This window comes from Pinus tabuliformis, chromosome 5_2 (genome assembly GCF_031772625.1).
Source record: "Pinus tabuliformis cultivar Carrire ecotype Pingquan chromosome 5_2, CPIR1, whole genome shotgun sequence".
Classification (NCBI taxonomy): domain Eukaryota; kingdom Viridiplantae; phylum Streptophyta; class Pinopsida; order Pinales; family Pinaceae; genus Pinus; species Pinus tabuliformis.
Window position 1 is genome coordinate 572,209,030 of NC_142306.1, and position 25,353 is coordinate 572,234,382.

General features: G+C 36.0%; 1 protein-coding gene and 1 pseudogene across 1 annotated transcript; one reads left to right on the forward strand and one right to left on the reverse strand.

Moving 5' to 3' along the window:
• Window positions 1-3,699: 3,699 nt before the first annotated feature.
• On the reverse strand, window positions 3,700-5,592 carry LOC149160268 (transcription elongation factor TFIIS-like). Its single transcript, XM_089433674.1, has 3 exons — window positions 5,311-5,592; window positions 4,686-4,758; window positions 3,700-4,355 (listed from the first exon to the last, which is right to left on the reverse strand). The coding sequence occupies exons 1-3, from the start codon at window positions 5,590-5,592 to the stop codon at window positions 3,700-3,702; spliced, it is 1,011 nt and encodes a 336-aa protein (XP_089289800.1).
• A 2,014-nt stretch (window positions 5,593-7,606) lies between these two features.
• Window positions 7,607-25,353, forward strand: part of LOC149160269 (LRR receptor kinase SERK2 pseudogene) — a 29,821-nt pseudogene continuing 12,074 nt past the window's right edge.

The window sequence follows — 25,353 nt, forward strand, 5'->3', positions numbered from 1 at the left end:
TGACACCAAGACTAGCTGGAAATAATATCATTGGTACAAAATAGGTGTTCAAAAGAAAGATGAATGAGTGGGGAAAATTTGTCAAAAACAAATCCATACTAGTATGCAAGGGTTACTCACAAGTAGAAGGTTTTGACAATGAAGAAACTTTTGCACCAGTGGCAAGATTGGAGAAAATCACATAATGTTGATCAAAAACTTTACAGAGATATGATAGGGAGTTTGTTATACCTAACAACATCTAGACCAGATATAATTTTGGTAGTCAGATTGGTGGAAAGATATCAATCAACACCTAAACAGAGACAACTACTAGCAATAAAGATGATATTCAGAAGCTTGAAAGGGACTACAAACTATAGACTATGGTACCTAAAAGGTAAGAAATTTACATTGAAAACATACACAAATGCAGGTTGGGCCAGTTGTGTGGCTGACAGGAAAAGTATAAGTGGATGACCAAACTATTCCATATAAAAATGCATACACAAATGTAGGTTGGGCCAGTTGTGTGGATGACCAAAATATTCCATATAAAAATACAAGTCAAGAAGACAAAAATTAATGCTATATTCTACTCAAAATCATGGGAGAATCTCATAGAAATAAATACAGTCAATAAAATAGGGAAAGAGGTTCATGACCATCCTATTCCATATCCATTTGGATAGGTAAAGGAGGAGGAAGAGATAAAGGTAACCAAATAGTGCAAAATCAAATTTGTTATCTATGTTGATTTTATTGATGAAGTAGAATTTGATGTAGTTCCACTTGATGTGGATTTGTGTTTGAGAGTCACTATAAGTATATTAAATGTGTAATATTCACGCAAATATCCAACCAATATCACCTCATGAAGGACCAAAATTCCTTCATCATCAACGCACACAAGGGTAATTCAAGGATTTCCTTGGTAAGTGATAACCAAGCTAAGAAATTGATTAGTTCTAGAAAGAAGTATGTTTTGTTTTTATTAAGAGAAAAATACTCTATAGAAGAGTCAATGAAAGAAAACCCATTTCTAGAGGGGTGTACTAAGGAACAAAATTGGAAGAGTTTCTACAAAAATATAGTGGAGGGTTCTAGGAGCCTTAAAGGCTACTACTGAAGAGGGAAGTGGAGCACAAGATCCAACTGTTGTCAAACTCTCTATTTGCAAACATATGCTATACAAGTATTCCATTCTAGAAGCAAATAAGGTGAAGAAGTATTTGTAGCAAATGTTAGAACTGAGTGTTATTTCAACAAGTGCTTCACCATGTGGGTCACCCATCATAATTGAGCCAAAGAAATATGGGACTTGGTGAATGTGCATTAATTACATGAAATTGAACATAATTGACTCAAGAACATGTATTTCCTACCTAGGTTTGATGATATGTTGGATTAGTTTAAATAAGTGAAATAATTCACCAAGATGAATTTTAAATCAAGATATCACCAAGTTTGAGTAAAAGAATAAGATACCTAAAAAATTACCTTCAAAACAAGAAGAGATTTGTATGAGTTGTTAGTCACACCATTTGGTCTATACAATGCATCAAGTATCTTCATGAGATTAATGAATGACATACTATGCACTTTTCTTGATTCATTTTTTTTGTTTATTTGGATGATATATTATTACATAATTCTACTTGGAGGATAAAATCTCACACTTGATGCAGGTGCTAAAAACATTGAAGAAGCAATAATTGTTGGAAAATATTAAGAAATGTGAGTTCGAAAAATAATTTTTGGTGTCTTTAATCTATTTAATTAGTGAAGGAGATATCAAGATATATCTTTCCAAGCTCAAGTTCATCATGAACTGGTCAGTGACTATCAGTATTTTCGAGGTCATGGGTTTTGTTGGGGTAGCACGATACTTGAAAAAACTCATGGCATTATTTTTAGAAATAGCTACACCACACCATGCCATAATAAATAGTGGCAAGATTTTCCAATGTGGGAAATGCATAAGGTCATTGAAGAGTTGAAGAAGAAAATTATTCAAACATCAATTCTTGCACTACCAAACTTGTAGCAACCATTTGAAATGGAGACATATGAAACTAGGTATATTATGGAAGAAGTGTTGATGCAAGTAGGAAGGCTTGTATGTTATCAGTCTAAAGTATTGCATGGGGTGGTTCTCAACTAGCCTACCTAGGAAAAGGAGCTTTATGCCAAGGTACAAGCTATAAAAGAATAGAAACACTATCTGATGGGAAGAGAGTTAATGATCATAGATCACTAACCACTCTATCATCTGCAAGTTGAGAGTAGGTACAAGAGAAGTAGCATAAACAAGTTGGCCCACATGATTCCAAGACCAAATACATCAAATTTTCATCGATTGGGATATTTGATGCACATGGATCCTTTCCCTAATGATGCATATAGAGAAGCATATATGGACAATGAAAAATTCAAGGAGGTGTTTTAGCAATTGTAGAGCCAAAGCACAACCAAAGTTGTGTAGACAATGGAGATAGCACAATTTACAATCATCCTTAGAATGGGTTACTCTATGGGTTGGATAAGTTATGTGTTCCTAAAGATGAGTGGTTGCAACTAATTAAAAATGCTCACACATCTAAGGTTCCAAGGAAATTTTTATATGGAACACAATGACCAACTTATAGAGGTATGTGTATTGGGATATGATGCAAGAAGATGTACCTAGGTACTAGCAAACCCAACAATAGAAAACATGGTATATACCATCCCTTCCTTTTACCCACTCATCCTTGGGAAATCATTTCCATGGAATTTATGGGAGTTTTACTAACAACCATGAATGGACACAACTAACTATTCTTGGTAGTTGATAGGTTCAATAAGGTGTGCATCCTCATGCCCTTTAAAGAGACCATTAACGTATAATTAAGTAATAAATGTGTTCCTTAGATAGGTTTAGGTGCATTCTGGGATACCAAGGAGCATCATTTTAGATAGTGACACTAGATTTATTGAATTTTTGGACTACAATATGGGAGAATATGGACACAAAATAACGAATAACACACTTTATACTTGACTACAAAATAATTGATGTAGATGAAATTTTCTGGAATGATGTCTTTGAAAACGAGTAAAATATTCACTTAGGATAAGAATGTTAGACATACCAATGATAACATAACATTCCACAAAATTTCATCTACATCAAATTTATGGCTATGAAAAGATATATATTTTAATATAAAATACTTATATTCTTTTACCACAAATAATTAGTTGTAATATACAAATTTGTTACTGCTTTGGTTAATCAAAGCGCCATGTCAAAACATGAGGACATCTTGCAAGAGGAATTTTATTAAATTGAGAGAGTTACACCATATAGTTAATGAAATTTTTTTCTATGAGGACATGTGGTGGTAGGAAATTTCCACTACATATGGTTATTAAATTCATACATTTTGTTCTGAGAATAAACTACATATGGTTATTAAATTTATACATTTTGTTCTGAGAATGAACTACATTAGTTCATCGGAAATGTTCATCTAAATTTTAATAATGTAATTAATAATGAAAACAATTTTTATCATATATAAAACTTATTACTTATCTAAAATAGATAGATTGTAAATATAAATTAGAACATATAAGATGGTTATTAATATCCAACTATAAAGAAATATCTAAGAAATAAAAACGAGTATAGTGCGTGACACACAATAACAACTACGATCATTTTACGTAGGGTTTTTAGCAGAACTTCCAACGGTTGTTACAGTTTGTACATGTGACGTACGTAGTCATAGGTTCATCTGCACTTCTCGTCTGCATCTGATAGTACGTAGTCTCGTTCTTCCCACATCTCCCGCACCTAAACTCATTAGTGGTTGCAGCTTTCTTCATACCACGCTCGCAATGAAAGAGTGCCTTGTTCTTTATCATATCATTCTCAAACTTTCTCGCATCACTTGCCATTTCTTCTGCTGTCATAACGATCAGTTTCTCTGCTTTAATTTCCCCGGTAAAAACTCTCCTCCTCAAATCTGGATTTTTCCCATCTTTCAGGTTGAACAAAATAGACCTATACTTCGTCTTCAACTGCAGGGTGCTATCAGAACGCCCTAACTTATTAAACATTACTGTCTCAACCTCAACTGCAACTCGCACGGGATCGAATCCCCTTACCCTCTCTAGCTCCTCGCCTTGGACTTCGTGAACTACTTTGGAGAAAGCCTCAAGAAGATTCTCTCGAACTTTGTCTCGCCATTGATCGTTACATTTAGCAGTACTTGGGAGCTTTGGGGGGACATTCAAATTAGATTGAGATGATAATTCTAGCTGCTGGGGTTTCTTTAATTCATTATCACCACTGGCCTTAACCTTAACAGATTTGTCTTTCTTTTCTTCTGACATTGTGGTTTTTTTCTGATCATTAGGTTTAGCCATAGTTGGGATCTTTGGAGGGCGGTTTGTATTAAATTCTGGTGATAATTCGAGCTTGCGTTTTTTTCCTTCCTTATCAGCGCTGACCTTATTAATTGGAACAGATTTGGCTGGCTTTTCTTCTGAATTTGTACGTAATGGTTCGTTAGTTTTAACCGTACTGGCTTGCTTTTCTTTTGAATTTGTACATAATGGTTGGTTACGTTTAACCGTACATGGGGGCTTTGGAGTGCCCTTTGGATTAGATTCTGCTGATAATTCTCTGTTGGGTTTCTTTTCTTCCTTCTCAGAACTGATAATAACTTTGGCAGATTTGGCTCGGTTGTCTTCTGACTTTGCAGATTTGTTCCCAATGTGACTTGGGAGCTTTGAGGGGACAATCAAATTAGATGGAGATGATAATTTTGGCTTGGGTGTTTTTACTACATCATCACCACTGGTTTTAGGTGTAACAGATTTGTCACTTGAAGAAGTTTTTGGGCGTATATAGTTTTGTTCAGGATTGGACCAAATTTTATTGGTTTCACTGGTTTTAAGTGTAACAGATTTATCACTTGAAGAAGTTTTTGGTCGTACATAGGTCTGTTCAGGATTAGACAAAACCTCTACATCTAAATTTTGTTCAAGATTGGACAAAACTTCCCTATCTAATCGTTGGACCACATTATCCTGACTCTTAATTGTAAGAGATTTGTTTTTCTTTTCTTCCGAAATCATAGCTTTTTTCTGATCATTAGCAATAAGGAACTTTGGAGGATGGTTTGTATTAGATTCTGCTGATAATTCGAGCTTCCGTTTCATTTCTTCTTCCTCAGGTGTAACAGATTTGACTTGCTCTTCTTCGGGCTTTGTAAGCAATGGTTCATTATATTTACCTGTACTTGGGAGTTTTGGAGGGCCCTTTGGATTAAATTTTGCTGATAATTCAGCGGCCGCAGCCTTCTTCCAGGCATCAAGTAATTTAGACGCTACAGTACGGATATTTTCTCGGGGATGCTTTGTGAGAGTCCGAAGGCGTTTGCCAAGCTGAGTAGCGAGAAGAAATTGGTTAGTTATCGGGAAAGCGTGAAGAGCTTTGAGGGCATCCACACAACGTTGCTCATCGGCTTTTCTGTATTCGTCTGCAGAGGCTTTGTCAGCGGCTTTCTTCGCTTTCTCGAAGATTTCCACCAACTCCTTCTCCACAGCGTTTGAAGCCATTCCTACTACTTGTATGTACCCACTTTTAATTCCAACGCCAGAGAACCACTTACACTGAGAAGAGTGAGAATAAATACTTCTAAATCCAGGACGCGACGATTAATGAAACGGACAAGTCCAGTGGAACAAAGTTTACAACTTTTAATTTTTAATTTTCCTGGTTATATTTTAAATATGTAGTCTTAAAGATGATAATTTAATTTGATTAAGTTTAATTAATGACGTGGTTTAATTTAAAATAACAAATAAAATTAAAATTATGAGAGGAGTGTTTGGCGAAAATCACATCATATTTTATTTGTCGACGTGTTTCAAACTCATCAGTGTGGTTAATTTAATTTTAAAATAAAATCATTAGACTTAGCTATTGGAAGATCTGCTCTCCCTATTTGACATGCAGCGATGGTCTGATTCTTCAACTTGTCGTGACGATGAACCACACTTGTTGGTTCGAAATGCGTCCACAAATATATCATAATGTGATTTACGCCAAATTTTTTTCTGATTTGACATGCAGCCATGGTCTGATTCTTCAACTTGTCGTGACGATGAACCACACTCGTTGGTTTGAAATGCGTCCACAAATATATCATAATGTGATTTACGCCAAATTTTTTCTCATCACTTGATATGGATCACAGAAACCTCAATTATACAATTGAATCATTAAACTTCTCAAATTACCAATTAGATTGTACTAATTTAATTTTATTAAACTATTTAGTTTTAGCTAATTTTCTTTTGCGCTTGGATCGGTCAAACTTTGACCTCTTTGATTTATGATTTTGAGTTTTCATTTCTTAAAACAATTTTAAGCTTTGATCATACTCATTATAATGAATAAATAAAAGCTATGAAATGAATTTAAATTTCAATGTGGAACACAGAAAAATGGAAGAGGTGCGACTAAATAAATAAAATTAAAAACTATGAAATTAATTTAAATTTCAACATAGAACACAGAAAAATGGAAGAGGTGTGAATAATAAATAAAAGCTGTGAAATGAATTTAATTTTTAACGGGGGAACACTTAAAAATAAGCAAAAAAAAAAATAGAGTTATTAAGATTGATTAAGACCATTTAAGTTCCAACATGAAATAAAGAAAATGGAAAATGATTAAAAGCCTTTAAGTTTCCACGTGGAACAAAGTAAAATAGAATATATGAGATAATACATGGACAAAAAAATAGAAATATTAAGTACAATTAAGACCATTTAAGTTCCAATCTGAAATAAAGAAAAAAGAAGGATAGAGGAAAATTCACAGAGTGTTAGAAAGTTTAATCTGTTTTAAATAAAAAGAGTAGGCTTAAGAAACAAGTTGATAAATAATGAGTTGTTAGTATTGGTTTATTTTATCTTATCATTATTTTTATGATTAAAATTATTGTTTAAAAAATAAGTTGATTAATAATAGGTGTTACGATTGTTTAAGTTTATATTTATTTTTACAATTAATTTATTAAGATGTTTTTTTGAGTTCGGAGGCTTATTTTATAGTTTAGTATCACTATCAGAGAATGTGTAAATTGTTCATGTCTTATTATAATAATAAAAAAAGAATATGCTATAAAGTAATTAAAAGTAAAAAAAAATATTGCATATCCTATCATATTTGCAAAGGCAAAGGTAGCATGATCTGGCTGCTAACCACCTAGGGAAGGGTAAATGTGGACAAACTCCATTAGGCCTTGGAATACATGAATTAATAATTGACGGTGTAGAAGGAAACAAATATAGGAAAAGACATAAGCATGCAAGAGAGTATATAGCGAGAGGTGGAACTCCACTTAGTACTATAGAACAAAGGATTGATAATCATGAGTAGTTTTCTAGTGTTGCAACTAAAAGATGCCACTAGCAAAGAAGGAAAGGAAGGGACTTTGTGTTATAAGAGTTTAAGAAGGTAAAACCTCCTACATTTGATGAAGAGGTCAAGAAGGTCAAGGAAGAAAAGGCATGGCTACTAGAGATGAAAAATAATTTTAGGGTACAAGATTACTTTAAGAACATGAAGGAAATGGTAGCCATCTTCATCCTAAAGGGAAAGGCTAATATTTGGTGGGAATATTTGATGAATGTGAAGGATATCAGAGAGAAGGAGTTGTCAGGGAGGAGATTTGAAAAGTACTTCAAGGAGAAGTATCTATCTGAGGAATACTACGATAACAAGGCCAAGGAATTATATGAGCACAAACTTGAGTATCTGTTAGGTTATGAATATACAACTAGATTCTTGGAGCCACTGAGATACATGCCTTACATTAAGGAAGAGAAGACAAACATTCAAAGATATCTCAGTGGACTACATCATCAATTCAAGGACATAATAGAATTCATTGAGCCTAAAACGTTGGAGTATGTAGTCAAGAAAATGAAGAATTTCTATGATAAATCAAACTATAGACATAAGTTCAACATTGATTGGAGGATGAAGGAAAAATATAGTTTTAAAGTGAAAGGATAGAAGTTTCCAAGAGGAAATTTGAAGGTTTCCACTTCTTCCAAGGATGTGTATCCATAGAAGAATACTACTATTGATAAGGTCCAATTCACTAAAGCCACTGGAACCGAAACTGAGAAGTTCAGAGAAGGATTCATGTGGTGTTGGACGTGTGGACAAAACCATGGACAAAGAGATTGTCCTCAATAATAGAAGAATTTTCCAAGATCATACAACGTGCAAAAATTAGAGACTGTGAAGGACATTTCTTAGAGTGTGCCATGGGTCTATGCCACGTTGGAAAATAGTTAGGTTAATCACCAAGAATCCATGATCAAGATAAAAGGTATGATTTATAACTAGATGGTTTCAATTCTGATAGACCTAGGTCTTAATTTTAGTTACATTAGCCCCAAGATTTCAGAAAAGTGTGCGCTGTAAAGCATGGCCCATGATAGGTCATGGCTAGTCGAATTGGGCACTGAGACCAAGAAATAGGTTGAACACATGGTGAAATCATGTCCAATCATGAAAGGTGGAATGCCCATCATTTTAAATATAAACTTAATACCCCTGGGTTCGTATGACATACTAGTCAATGTGGATTGGTTGGTAGACCATAAAACCAAGGTTGATCACTTCAACAAATCAATTGAATGTCTTAGTGCCAAGGGGAAAATGGTGACGTTACAAGGAAAAATGAAGCATGTGATAGTTTGACAAATCATTGTGGTGCAATTAAAGAGGTGAAATAGAAAGGAGTGAAATCTATACATTGTCGAAATGACCATTGAATCAAAGGTGGAAAGGAGCAAAATAGAAGAGAACCTAATAATAAAGAAATTTAATAATGTGTTTCTTGAGGAAATCCTAGGACTGTCATTGAGAAGAGAGATTACTTTTTAATTGAACTACTGCCAGGATTGGAACCAATACCTAAGGCTCTATTAGATGAGTACATCGAAGCAGGTAGAGATGAAATTACAGTTAAAAGAAATATTGGACAAAGGATGTATTAGACCTAGCGTATCACCCTGGGAGCACTTGTATTATTTGTGAAGAATAAGGATGGCACATTGAGGTTGTGTATTGATTAAAAATAACTCAATAAAGCCACAATTAAGAACATATATCATTTTCCATGAATTGATGATCTATTTTACTAGAAAAGGGGAGTTGTGGTCTTCTCAAATATCAATTTGAGGTTGGGGTACTATTAATTATGGATCAAGGATGAATACATTCATAAAAAAACATTTAGAACTAGGTATGGGAACTATGAATTTGTAGTCATGTCTATTTGGCTCACAAGTTCCTTGGAAATCTTTATGTGTTTGATGAATAATGCTCTAAGTCTATATATGGACAAGTTCATACTAGTTTTTGTGGATGATGTCTTGGTTTATTCAAAGGTCAAGGGGAGCATGAAAATAATTTAGCAGTAGTACTGTAATTGCTGAGAGAGCATAAACTATACACCAAACTCAACATATGTGAATTCTACTGATCCCAAGTTTAGTACTTGGGACACATCGTCTCAAAAGGAGTAGCAATAGATATACAGAATTTTAAAGCCATTATGGAATGAATTACTCCTCAAATTGTCTTCGAAGTTATATCCTTATTGGGATTGGCTGATTATCACTAGATATTCATTTGTAATTTCTGAAAGATTAGGCATCCAATCGTAACATTGTCAAAAAAAGAGTTAAATTTCGATGGACACTAGAATGTGAAGCTAGATTTGAGCATTTGAAATATTTTCACACACACACACACACACACACACACACACCAATATTGAGGATAGCGGATCCAGAGAATGAATTTGTGGTGTTCACATATTACTGCAAGGAAGGGCTTGGCGGATTCCTCATGCAAGAAGGATAGATGGTCTATTATGAATCTAGAAAGTTGAATGAGCATGAGTAGATCTATTTCACTATGACTTAGAATTGAAATTAATAGTCCATGCATTAAAGATGTGGAGGAATTATCTCCATGAAAGGAAAATTTTATTGATGATAGATCATGGAGGGCTAAAGTACTTGTTCGATTAGGCCGAGTTGAATTTTTGGAATGCAAGATGGTTAGCCTTGATCAATGAGTTTGATTTTTACATCAAGTATATCAAAGGAAAGAAGAACAAAGCAGTTAGCACACTAAATAGAAGGTTACAAGTATCTCACATAGAAACTATAATTTATTATGAGATTAACATCCAAGAGAAGCTTAAGAAGGTAGTACAACAAGACGAGTACTATCAACAAATCCATGAGCACTTGTAGCAAGAACCTGAAGAGGCATTGAGAAAGGACTACTCCCTTATTGAGGATAGACTACTAAAGTTAAAAGGAGGGTGTTATATACCTTGTATGGGCAGCCAAAACAAAATAATTTATGATGAGTTCCATAAAATACCATATTTAGGTCATCCTGGTTATCAAAAAATGATAACTATGAAAAAGTAATATTATTGGCTAGCAATGAAAAAGGATGTGATTGAGTATATTATTAAATACCTAGAGTGTTGGCAAGTGAAGGTGGAATGTAGATATCCAACTAGATTTCTATAGTCAATCCCCATACTTGAGTGGAAGAGGGAAGTAATTTCAATGGGCTTCATTACCAAACTACCAAGGATAACTAGGTAGCACAATGCTACAATGGTGGCAGTAGATAAGTTGATCAAAGTAGCTCATTTTTTGCTATCAAATCCACTAATAAGGCAAGTGTCATTGCCCATATTTTTATAAAAGAAATAATGAGATTACATTGTGTACCTAAGAAGATCATCTCAGATAGGGATGCTAAGTTCACCTCTAAGTTTTATAAGGCGTTCTTTGCTAGTTTTGGGATAGAGTTAGCCTTCAACACAATATATCATCCTCAAATAGATGGACAAAATAAAAGAGTTAACAGAGTGTTGGAAGACGTGCTGAGAATGTATTCCATGCATCAACAAAAGAGGTGGAAATGATTTCTACATTTGGTAGATTTCACCTATAACAATGGATACTAAGAGTCATTGAGAATGAGTCCATTCGAGGCTCTTTATGGAAAAAATCCAATACACTTATCAATTGGAGTGATTCAATGAACAAAGTGAATATCAGGTTATATATGTTGAAGGAAATGGAACATGAAGTAAGTGTTATTAGGAAGAAATTAAAGATAGCTTGGGATAGGTAGAAGAGCTATACAAAAACTGTAGAGGAATCACAAATAGTTCCAAGTGGGGAAACATGTTTACCTTCACATTAGACCAAGGAAAATTTCCTTAAGGATTGGGTCTTGTGTCAAGTTGAAGCCATGGTTTTATGGGCCATTTCAAATTATTAAAAGAGTGGGGTCAATGGCCTACAGATTGGCCTTACCTCACACAGTGAACGTTCATGATGTTTTCATATATATTTACTTGAAAAGTATGCACATTATGATAAGCATGTCATTTATTGGTTTATGATATAGGTGGAATCCAGGGGAGAATTCCAGCTAGAGTGAACATGCATTCTAGATCAGAGGAAGATCACACTTCAAAATCGAGGAATTGAGCGGGACAATGTGTAACGGAAGAACTTTGGACTAGATGAAGCCACATGGGATATGAGTTATCATATGAGGGTATCTTACCCATTTTTTCCTGTTTGTTAAGAAAATGTAAATGTGCATGTAAATGTAAAGAGCTGTGTATATCAAGGTCATTATATATTTTTGTGTGTTCTGATACAAAACATCGAGGATGGTGTTCCTTTAAGGGGGTGGGGTTTATGCTAGCCCTTTTTGGTTTCATAGATTTGGGAGGAATCTTCTTGGGAATAGCCTAGGGAAGTAGCAAAATTATTGAATGCTACAATCAATTCCTCACCCACATAAATGTCACATGGTACATAGAATTAATGATGGAATATGGGGGCCTGAGAAAGAATGGACAAGTTGGTCCTACAAGACAACATGTGTTGGTCAACATGCAAAAGGAAATATAGGGAAAAACTGGGGAGGAGGAAGGAGACACTCTTGTGAGGAGAGACATTTATGGATTTAGAAATTTAAACATTGCTCACAAAGAAGAAGATGACTTATGTTAGAGTTTGTGTTTCATCAAGAGGAACTGCACAATAGTAGTACATGAAAGTTTCGAACAAGACTCAGAGTATGCTCGGGATTGGGAGATAGCCCAAAAATATTTCCGAAGGGAAAATATATGGTGGGAGAATCCACAGTGAGAAGATATTTATGAAATCCCTATGAATTAAGAAGTTGTGGTGTTATCATTAGTCATCCTTCTATTTTGAAGTTCATTCTTTAAGCTCATTGATTGAAAAACATTCTTGACGGTGTAGAGATTCATTAGGGAATCATACATCTTCTTTGAAGTATCAAGTTTGGTAATGTAGAGTGTTGTAGCTTTTTCTATCTCATGTCGCACAATTTCTTCAAAAGATATAGAAGCCTCCTAGAGATAGCCTCTCCGAGAGGAGTGATTTTGAATATTATCAGAGGGATTTCTACTGTACTCCATATGTCACGTAATTTGAAAGGGATAATTCAGAGCTTGGTTCAATAGCCCTTTGTCAAGGTAAACTCAAGTAGATAGACACTGGTAGATATGACTGATCTCAAAGAGAAATGTCTTGGTTTTGGTGGCTGACATACAACCATATGAAACTTAACATTGTTGTTGTAGTATAGATGAACAAAAACAAGGAAAGGAGGGAAATTGATGCAGAGGGCTAGACATAATGGAAAATCCTAAGCAACAATCTATAGTAGAAATATGGAAGAGTAAGGAGGTGAAAATGTAGAAAAAGTGGAGCACGAATTAAGGTCTCAAGCTCTATGCCTCATGAATACATTTGTCCTCAAACAACAATAAGTAAATGTTGAGCACATACAGGTACCGTAGGTTATCAAATAACACAAGTAAATTTTTTTTTACACAGGTACTAAAGGCTATCAAATAACCCTAGTAAATTTGTTGTTACACAGGTACTTTTACTACTTAGTAGCACACACAGAACCATGAATGAGAGTGAAACCAACAACTTCGTTACATGATTTAAGAGGAGGAAAGACATACATGAAGTAATATACAAAGGGGAAAACATACTGCACATTTCTCTGAATGAAATTAAAAAACAACTACTTCGTTAATCCTTAAAGATGGAGTCTGGATCACCAGTCCATTACATTTAACAATTGTACATGCCCAAGCACCACAAGAACAAGAAAATTGAACCAAAGTAAAACCACTTTCTTTGCGAACAGAGGGCCTCTAGAATGCAGAATTTGGGAACTCGTATTAAGTGTATCTACCCTCTATTTATAAGGAGAGGGGGATATTTGAACAACAATTACAAAATAACTCAGCCGACCTCCAGCTATCTGATCGACTAGCTGTCTTGGCATGCGATGGCTATGCTACCAAAAATCATTACAATCAGATTTGATTCCGTTATTGAAAATGAAAAAATTACAGAATGATAGATAAAAGGAAAATTGAATGATGGTTGAGGAAAATATCTCCCTTCCATTCTGTTGTGGCCACCAACAACCCCCCTCCTTATTTAGTGTTAGCAATAACACTAGGTAAGTGGGGACCCTTAGTAAAAAATTCAAAAAATCAATTAAGCCTCATGTATTTTACTCCTTAAGAAACATTGCATTGTGCAAAGAATGATAGGACATTTCCTTATGAGTAAAAATGATAAACTGCGAGATTGCGACGCAAACTCCATTGCATCGCATGCATTAATAAAAACTCACATTGGAAAACCTTTAAAAAATCACCGATATGCGATATCGCATATCGCATATCGCAAAGTTGCATGAAAAACACATAATGGTTTAACGATTACAACGATCTGCAATTTTGCGATACTGCGATACTGTGTTCCGCGATACTGTGATACTGCGATCCGCGATCTTGCGATAACGCGATAAAGCAACCTTGCGATAGCATAACACGATGAAATTGCAATAATGCGATACTGCGATGCAGATCGCAGAAACATTCCATCACAAATTTTCCCGGCTCAATATTCAAGAATTTTTTTTCCATAAACCAAGAACTGGATACGCGCTTTAATGATAATTAATGAATTATACGCCAGTTGTTAATGAAAGATGGTTTTGTGTTGTTCAAAGAGCCAGTTCACGTCAGATGGCGTGTTTTTGCATATCTATAGCATTCAAAGCTTTCCTGTCAATTTTTATTATCATTACTCTCTCCTCATGTGTGAACCGCAAGAACGAAAAACAAAAGATACACGAAGCAATGTGCAGGAAGCTATGAGGAAAACGGGTAAAACTCCAATGTTCAAAGACAGAGAAAAGGCGCCCGCATGCAACAGAGCCGCAGATTCACAGAACGCTGCTGAGCCATCCATTACAGATCTTTCATTTACATCCATGGTTGAATGAGTATTGAACGATGCTGATATCAACAGGCAGTTTAACGCTCAAGGTCAAGAGCTCAAAAAAGCACTATTTTTACAAATTTTGAAGCTTTATACCCGGTGAAGAAAAAGGTGCTAAAGGCAAAAAATGCAGTAGAGAAGCCCGGATCAAAGAACGGAGGCAGTTTCCGATGTGCGAATTGTCCATCGCTGAGAAAATTTCTCAAAAAGCAAAGCCTCTAACTGCTTAGTCACTTGTAAGCCTGAAAAATGAAAGGAAGCAATGGTAAAGAACAAACTGGAAATGGAAACCTAAAGAAAAGGCAGAAGCGATTCAAGGGTTAACCAAGTTGAACTTGGATTATTACTGGGCATACACGGTGAAGCCACATGGTCAGAAGATGACTCTCGAGTATATCATCGATTTTGCTGAAAAGATGGTGCCAGCTCTTACCATTTCTGTTTGCTTAGCTCAACCAAAAGTGGAAGACAGTCAGCAGACTCTACCCAGGCAAATACTGAATGCTTGCAACATTAAGGAGCAAATGCAAAAATAGTTAGATATTAGATTTATTTAAAAAAAAAAATAGTTTTGCTTAAAAAAAGGGCGGTCATTTAAACCATATCCTGAATCTGTGTAATTAAGTTAGTTAGTTAAGTAGTATTTAAACCCTTCTCATGCATTTAGAGAAGGGTCCAGAAATTTATCAAAAACGTGTCCTCAGAACATGCACTTTTGCACCCTCAGAGGAGGTTTTGATGAATGAATGGATCAAGATTTGTTGATGTTTGCATTTGATATCTGCTACTGATGTTGCACTTCTGAACTCTTAGTGGATGTTAGAGCAAGGAGAGATAAATCATTGTCACTTGAAGCTTATGAGTAGGACTAGTCATAAATGGTACTTTTATCTCTTGACCATTTCTGCTTATATGTTAAAGTGATATACAGTTTTTAGTTGTTTATGTATTATTGCATGAATGCCTGAGTTATCATTTGGCACTTTTGTACGGTGATAGCTATTTATTTATGCTTAATGTATGAATAACTCATTATGCGATATGTTTTTCACAACTGTTTCGTCTAACTTTTTATGCGAAGTAGTTCATCTTTATTGATTTCCTTTCTTATAATCATTGAATGATCTTTATTACCAGTTGTTATTTGAAATCTTTTTAGATCGCATAATAGAAGAATTACATCCCAGGTTAGTATAGACTTAGATGTGCTGTTTATTAGATTACAATAGCATAGAATTAGATTAAAGTTAGAATTAGAATATCTTAAATAGGAACTGTTAGATCAGCAACATCAAATTCTACACACACACACTCATAGATTGGGAAACTGGTCCCATTATCCCCAGTCGGACCTGCTATACCATACGGATAAGGATCTGCCAACCAAGGTCTGGACCGGGCGGGTATACCCCTTGTTGTCGACACGATTTTCGGGGCTTCAACATATTTGGTGCTAGAAGGAGGGCCTGAACTATGAATGGCAAGTAAATCCAAATCTGAATACCATTCTGAGAGTAAATCGCCCTCACCATCTCCCCCGACTTCTCCATTACACTTAAATCCAGAGTTAGAAGTCGCTTGAGTATCAACTGCTGCTACACACCCTGACATTTCAGAACAATCTACCGTTGAACTTCCCGAAGTCGAATCTCCGATTCACAAACTTCAGCGATTTTCCATTTCTCCTCAAAGGTCTGATAAATCTCAAGGTAGCGTGACTTCGCATTACAATCCTGCTCATCCCTTGACCAGGCTAAAGAGTGAAAAGTTTGGCGTTTAGCCAACCGAATTACCTCTTCCCACCAGGAAAAGAGCGAGGAAATCACCTAAAGAGTCTGACAACGAGACTCTTTCGTCAACATTATCCATCTCAACTTCTTCACCGCGAAGTCAACCATCCACTCCACCACTCCAGATCATCGTCCATCCGTCCACTGGAACTCCCACAACTCTTCCTCATTCGTCTACAATCGTAGTATCCTCATCCTCCCAACCACAGGGATCATCTTCTGCACTTTCCGCTGTTAGCAGTTCAACAATGGCCCAGTCTCCATGGAATAACCCTGGGGAAGTCTTAATGCCTGCACCCTTGAGTTAAATACCGGCCCATCCTGAGAAATGGCTGCCTAAATTTAATCCCGAGGCAGGGATGCTAGCAGAAGAACACATAAACAACTTCATGCTTTCCATTAATCTCAATGGGGTTACTAATGAAGATGCTGTTGTTCGATTTTTTCCTTATACTCTACAAGGAACAGTCGGGTCATAGTATTTTTCATTACCCTTCGGATCCATCACTAGTTGGGACATCTTCCAGGAGCAATTCCTAACCAATTTTGGTGATGACAGGTCTACGACAACGTTAATCAATGACCTATCCAACCTTAGAGCCGAAACTAGAGAGCCTATCAAGGATTTCAATTTACGTTTCAACAAAATTCCTACTGCTTCCCAACCCAGTGAAGAAGTATGATGTGAATGGTATATCACCACTCTACCATCGAACATAGCAATATTCGTGGACAGGGCCGATAAAACAACCTTAGCTAATAACATGAAAGAAGCAATAGTAGTAGAGAAACAAATAATAGCTCTGGAAAAGAAATCCACGATAGAGGAACGTAAATCGAAAAAAGTCACCTTCAAGGAAGACTCCAAGAAGAAACAAGCAAAAGATCCATTTGATTTGGAAGGATTGCAGAAAGTTCTAAAGACCATGTCTAATGAAATGGTTGACATCAAAAAGCAAGTAGCAGAAACTTCTTCAAAAAAGCCCTACAGAGCTTTTAAAAGAGGTCCTTCAACGGATTCAAAGCCACCCAATGTTATTTCAAATGCTGAATCCGAGGAAGAGGAAGAGGAAATTGCCACTGAAGGGCAGACTGATGACGAAGAAGTTGTGGAATTACAAGGAATGTGGGATTTCATCCTCCCACAAGAAGAAGATCAAGAAGTATTCCCAGTTAGCACATGAAGCAAAAATCAGCTTGATCCTTCCCAAACTATCCCTAAGCCAAAGAGTGCAAGCTCTACAATAAAGGATAAAGTCGCAACAAAGAAAATGACATCTAAAGCGACTCAAACCAGCCCAGTCCAAATAGATGAAACAACTCCATCTAAAACACTGATCGTGTCGGATGAAATGGAGTACAATATTATAGAAGACATGAAGAAGACTAGGGCTAACATCACCCTTTACGAACTGAGAAAGTTAAAGCATCAACAGAAGATAATGATGAAAGAACTACATGCCGTGCCAATTGCACCTTTGCCTATCGCTGTACTTTCTCAAGCTTCCCATAACATGGGAAGACCCCCAATTAACGTGATCAATAAGATTGATCCAAATGACATCGCTCTAATTGGAGGAAGATCAAGATCTCACACTCCCCCGTTTCTCCTTACTTATGAAATCTTCAATAAAAATGTGCACAATTGTTTGGTAGATTCTGTTGCTTCATCGAATATTTTACCCAAATCCATATGTGCCAAGTTAAACGTTCAACCACAGAAATCCGCTGTGTGCATAGTTCAGCTAGATCGATCTCAAGTCGAAGTAATCGGCGAACTAAATCAAGTAACCATAAGGTTGTCATCCAACCCAGAGGTATGTCAAGTTATTGACATTTTAGTTGCTGACATTCCTGAATTCTATGGCCTAATTCTTAGCAGGGATTGGTCAGAAAAACTCCATGGATACTTCGCAACCGATTGGTCGCACATGTGGCTGCCCTACAACAGTAAACCAAATCAAATAAAAGTTGAACGAGAGTTACATCAGAAGTACATAGTAACGGAGCTAGAGGGGGAGAATGAACCAGTAGCGTATAACAACAGCATTATTGGAAATTACTCAGTAGATTCTTTCCTCGGAAATTTAAATGCTCATGCGTCACCCTATTTAGAACACTCTGTTTTGTCCCAAGTCGAAATTTTTTCTCGAACTGATAGTTCGAAATGTATCAATTTTTTAGATAAACCTGTAAATAAATCTTTGTTTTGGAAATTATTTTTTGATGGTTCTAGATCTAATGAAGGAGCAGGAGCAGGATGTGTTTTGATTAGTCCAGAAGGAGATAAAATCATGCTTACATGCAGACTCGAATTTGATTGCACCAACAATACCGTAGAATATGAGGCTTTGGTCCAAGGCTTGTACAAAACAATCGGGTTAGACGTCAAGTATCTTCAAGTTTTTGGAGACTCTGAGATTGTGGTTAAATAGGTACATAACACTATACATTGCTTATCAGGTCATTTAAAACATTATCAATCCTTAGTTCAAGATCTGGCTGAGCATTTCATAGCGTTTAATATCTCTTCAATCCGCAAACTCCAAAACGCAAGTGCAGACCTTTTGGCTAACGTAGCTTCTAAGCTTATTCCTTCCGAAGGTTTTAGTCCATTAGATTCTCAATAGAATTAATCTTTAGACCATCCATTCCTGATAACATCACAAATTGGAGAGTATTCAATGATGATCCTGATATTGTAAATTTTCTCACATCTGAGGGATCCTACTCCAATCAAATAATTGACAAAGACCAACATGATCGACAATTGCAACAAGATAGCACTAATAATGCTATACCTAAGTCGGTGGTCAAGTTAGAAGACTTGTACGATTTGAAAGATTGGTTTAAGAGGTCTACCAATTCAAAACTCAAAAGTTCAACCTTGAACTACGAATTAGTAAACCTTGGAACCGATGCCAAACCACAAAACATTAATCTAGGCCTCGACCTAACCCCTGAAGAAAAACAAGCGTATATTCGTCTTTTGAGACAATATAAAAATGTTTTTGCCTGGAATTATGATGAGCTGAAAACATATGACACTTCCATCATCCAACATACTATTCCCATGATCGATAATGAAAAACTTGTCCAACAAAAGCTGAGAAAGATCCACCCAAATTTAGAAAATCAGATAAAAACTGAGCTCAATAAGTTATTGAAAGCCAGAATAATCTTTCCCGTCAGACATTCCAAATGGGTCTCCAATATGGTACCTGTTAGAAAGAAAAATAGAGATATTAGGATTTGCATTGACTTTCGAAACCTTAACAAAGCCTGTCAAAAAGATAATTTTCCTCTACCACCTATGGAACAAATACTGCGGGCAGTGGCGAGCTCAGAATTAATGTCTTTCTTGGATGGATTTTCAGGATATAATCAAGTGTTGGTACATCCTGATGATAAATTGAAAACCACATTCAGAACTAAATGGGGCACATACGCATATCGAAAGATGCCATTTGGTTTGATTAACGCTGGTGCCACATTTCAGAGAGCCATGGACATCGCTTTCAAAGGTTTAGTCAATAAATTTGTAGTAATTTATTTGGATGATATAACAGTGTATTCGGAGAAACGAAGTGACCATCTTAAAGACTTGAAACAAATCTTTCAATGATGTTTAAGGTACGGAATTTCACTTAACCCAAAGAAATCTTTTTTCGCACTAAGTGAAGGGAAACTTCTAGGATTCATAGTGTCAAAATCCGGTATTCACATTGATCCTGATAGAATCAAAGAAATTTCTGAAATATCCTTACCTCATAACAAAAAAGCCATGCAATCCTTCCTTGCTCAGATCAACTTTGTAAAGAGATTCGTTCCAGATTTCTCACGAATTGTGTCTCCTTTGCAAACCATGATTAAAAAGAACTCAAATTTTAAATGGGGCCAAGATGAACATGAAGCATTCAACCTGATCAAACAAGCCATTATTAATGCTCCATCGTTAGTAACTCCGAATTTTTCAGAGCCTTTTATTTTATACACATTTGCCTCAAATAAGTCATATGCTGCGATATTAACTCAAGAAAATCAAGAAAAAGTGGAAGCTCCAATTGCGTTTTTCAGTTCAAATTTACAGGGTGCTGAATTAAATTATTCAGACGTGGAGAAACAGGCTTATGCCATTTTCAAAGCGGTCAAATACTTCAGACCTTTCTTACTCAAAACCCATACTAAGATTATAGTACTGTTTCCAGCGGTAAGGAACCTTCTAGTACAGAAGGATGTGGGTGAGAAAAGGGCCAATTGGGTTACTGCCTTACAAGAATATGACATTGAGATTAAACCAGCAAACATTGTAAGAGGTCAAGGCTTCTGCAAAATGCTAGTTGGAGCATCGCAAATTTCTGAAATTCCATCTGAAGAAGTACAAATGTGCGAGGTAAGCCTAAATGATGCAGAGTCATTATACGCTGATATCATTTATTATCTTAAGAACGGGTATGCTCCTTCACACCTCGATCATACTAAGAAAATAGCTCTAAGGTTGAAAGCCAAACAATATCAGCTCATAAATGATATTCTTTTTAGGATAAATTATGATTCTATTATTCTTAGGTGTCTTGAGAAATCTGAAGCTGAAAAAGTTTTGCAGGAACTCCACGATGGGCCGGCAAGCGGACACTATGCTGGAGATGCTACTGCACATAAAATCTTGCGCGCAGGATATTACTGGCCCACGTGATTTAAAGACTCGCACAGTTACATGAGGAGATGTCAAGTCTGCTAAACTACTGCTGGAAGACAAAAGAAGCCATCCTTGCCATTACAGCCGGTAAACATTGACCAACCTTTCAGTCAGTGGGCATTGGACATAATAGGTGAGATCATTCCTCACTCTTCTAAGCAACATAGATACATCCTCACAACAACAGATTATTTTACTAAGTGGGTAGAAGCAGTTCCGCTCAAGACGGCTAATTCTGAAAATATCATTGAGTTCATAGATCAATTTATAATCACCAGGTTTGGATTGCCATCCGCTTTAATGTTTGATAATGCATCATACTTTTCTGGAAATGCAATGACTGAATTCGCACTTAAAAGAGGATTCAAACTTAAATATTCGGCCAATTATTACCCGCAAGGCAATGGGTTAGCTGAGTCCACAAATAAAAACCTAATCAAGATTATTAAAAGAACAGTTGACCAAAATCAGAAGAATTGGCACAAGGCTTTGATATATGCTTTATGGGCAAACCGAATAACGCAAAAAGCTTCTATCGGCACTTCTCCCTTTAATTTAGTTTATGGGAAAGAAGTGGTTCTTCTGACTCACTTATCATTTCCCTCTTTGTCTTTAGTTCAATACATTGATGAAGTACCCACTTCCTCCTTACAGCTGAGACAAATGGAAATAATTAAATTAGAAGAACAATGAGAACAGGCTAGGAAAACACATGCTCATCATCAAGCACTAGTAAAATCCTCTTTTGATTCAAACATAATGACCAGAAAAGATTTTCAGATGGGAGATTTAGTTTTAAAGTGGGACAAGGCTCATGAAGAAAAAGGCAAACATACAAAATTTCAAAGAATGTGGCTTGGTCCTTTCCAAATTGTAGAGGTCATAGGTCCATCAACGTTTGTGTTACAGGATTTAGCAGGTAAGAGGGATCCTTTGCCTGTTAATGGACAAATTCTCAAGAAATATTTTCCATAGAAGATTATTCTTCTATTTTTTGTAGAGTAGTTGTTTTTATTTTTCATAATAAAACCAATTGTGAGTGTTTACATTAGGCATTTACGAAAAAGACACCAATTCTCTTTCAGATTTTGAACTTTTCGCTTGTATAAATAGCAAATATTTTGGAAAACTGAACTTTATTATTGATAGATACAGTTAAAAACTTTAGCCTAGATATGATACTAGTTTCAACTTCAAAAAGTTTGATGAGAACAACCTTTAGTGAAGAAATTGTTTTATCTCAGTACAATGAAAGGTATCAATAACAAAATAAAGATTCTCTGTAGAACAGCTGTTTCCAAAAACTCTATTATTGTCGTCCATAGCTATCTTAAGGAAACAATGACTTCCTCCCTGCTAAGGAAATCACAACTTTCAGAGGAACAACCCAAGGATACACTTTATCTTGAAGAATAAGAGGTCTCATCACGAGCCGACTTATCATAATCACAGATATTATAACTTGCTGACTTTGCCAATACTGTACACCACAACAGGGCAATGACTCAAGATTGTTGTAATCAAAAGACAAGGGGTCTCATCACGAGCCAGCTTGTTCAGCAAATTTATAAATCAAGTGAATGACTGTGTCATAATTTGGCTACGAAACCAAGACATTGTTCTTTAAGAATAAAAAAGAAAATCAAAGCAATAAGTGTGGATATGGATTTTTCTTTGAAATTTGTACGCTGCCTTAAGTAGGATACAGGATCATTGCTGGGTAACAGGTAACCCTGTCAAGGCTATAAACGTGTGTTGGCAACAGAGGCTCTACCTACGACAAATGAGCATATTTAAAACTGGTTTACAGAGAAGACTTTGTTTTATCTTTACAAGACCAAGTAATGGCTAACATAAATACAAGGACTAGCCTGAGGAAGCAAATAATTAAAGTAGAAAATGGTTGAAACAAAATATCATCGACATGTTAGAGCATAATGTACTTTATCTTTCCATAATAAAGTTTAATTTTCTGAAAATTTTTCTGTTTTGGAAGTTTAGAAAATTCAATAGAAAAACAGAGATAACTGGTTCTTCCAAGTGAATCGCCAATTTTTGTGGCCACCAACAACCCCCCTCCTTATTTAGTATTAGCAATAACACTAGGTAAGTGGGGACCCTTAGCAAAAAATTCAAAAAATCAATTAAGGCTCATGTATTTTACTCCTTAAGAAACATAGCATCGCGCAAAGAATGATAGGACATTTCCTTATGAGTAAAAATGATAAACTGCGAGACTGCGACACGAACTCTATCGCATCGCATGCATTAATAAAAACTCACATTGGAAAACCTTTAAAAAATCGCCGATATGCGATATCGCATATCGCAAAGTTGCATGAAAAACACATAACGATTTAACGATTACAGCGATCTGCGATTTTGCGATACTGTGTTCTGCGATACTGTGATACTGCGATCTGTGATCTTGCGATAGCGTGATAAAGCAACCTTGCGATAGCATAACACGATGAAATTGCGATAATGCGATACAGCGAAATGCGATACTGCAATGCAAATCGCAGAAACATTCCATCGCAAATTTTCCCAGCTCAATATTCAAGAAAAAGTTTTCCATAAACCAAGAACTGGATACACGCTTTAATGATAATTAATGAATTATACGCCATTTGTTAATGAAAGATGGTTTTGTGTTGTTTGAAGAGACAGTTCACGTCAGGTGGCGTGTTTTTGCATATCCGTAGCATTCAAAGCTTTCCTGTCAATTTTTATTATCATTACTCTCTTCTCATATGTGAACCGCAGGAACGAAAAACAAAAGATACACGAAGCAATGTGCAGGAAGCTATGAGGAAAAAGGGTAAAACTCCAATGTTCAAAGACAGAGAAAAGACGCCCGCGTGCAACAGAGCCGCAGATTCACAGATCACTGCTGAGCCATCCATTACAGATCTTTCATTTACATCCATGGTTGAATGAGTATTGAACGATGCTGATATCGACAGGAAGTTTAACGCTCAAGGTCAAGAACTCACGAAAGCAGTATTTTTACAAATTTTGAAGCTTTATACTCGGTGAAGAAAAATGCGCTAAAGGCAAAAAACGCATCAGAGAAGCCCGGATCAAAGAACGAAGGCAGTTTCCAATGCGCGAATCGCACATCGCTGAGAAAATTGCTCAAAAAGCAAAGCCTCTAACTGCTCAGTCACTTGTAAGCCCGAAAAATGCAAGGAAGAAATGGTAAAGAACAAACTGGAAATAGAAAGCTAAAGAAAAGGCAGAAGCGATTCAAGGGTTACCCAAGTTGAACTTGGATTATTACTAGGCATACACGGTGAAGCCACATGGTCAGAAGATGACTCTCGAGTATATCATCGATTTTTCTGAAAAGATGGTGCCAACTCTTACCATTTCTGTTTTCTTAGCTCAACCGAAAGCGGAAGACAGTCAGCCGACTTTACCCAGGAAAATACTGAATGCTTGCAACATTAAGGAGCAAATGCAGAAGTAGTTAGATATTAGATTTATTTAAAAAAAAAAATAGGTTTGCTTAGAAAAAGGGCGGTCATTTAAACCGTATCCTGAATCTGTGTAATTAAGTTATTTAGTTAAATAGTATTTAAAACCTTCTCATGCATTTAGAGAAGGGTCCAGAAATTTATCAAAACCTTGTCCTCAGAACATGCACTTTTTCACCCTTAGAGGAGGTTTTGGTGAATGAATGGATCAAGATTTGTTGATGTTTGCATTTGATATCTGCTATTGATGTTGCACTTCTGTACTCTTAGTGGATGTGAGAGCAAGGAGAGATAAATCATTGTCGCTTGAAGCTTATGAGTAGGACTAGTCATAAATGGTACTTTTATCTCTTGACCATTTCTGCTTATACGTTAAAGTGATATACAATTTTTAGTTGTTTATGTATTATTGCATGAATGCCTGAGTTATCATTTGGCACTTTTGTATCGTTATAGCTATTTATTTATGCTTAATGTATGAATAACTCATTATGCGATATGTTTTTCACAACTATTTCGTCTAACTTTTTATGCGAAGTAGTTCATCTTTATTGATTTCCTTTCTTATAATCGCTGAATGATCTTTATTACCAGTTGTTATTTGAAATCTTTTTAGATCGCATAATAGAAGAATTACATCCCGGGTTAGTATAGACTTAGATGTGATGTTTATTAGATTACAATAGCATAGAATTAGATTAAAGTTAGAATTAGAATATCTTAAATAGGAATTGTTAGATCAGCAACATCAAATTCTACACACACACACTCATATATTGGGAAACTGGTCCCATTATCCCGAGTCGGACCCGCTATACCAAACGGATAAGGAGCTGCCAACCAAGGTCCAGACCGGGCAGGTATCCCCCTTGTTGTCGACCTGATTTTCGGGGCTTCAACACATTCCTACGATTGCCTATGATTAGGC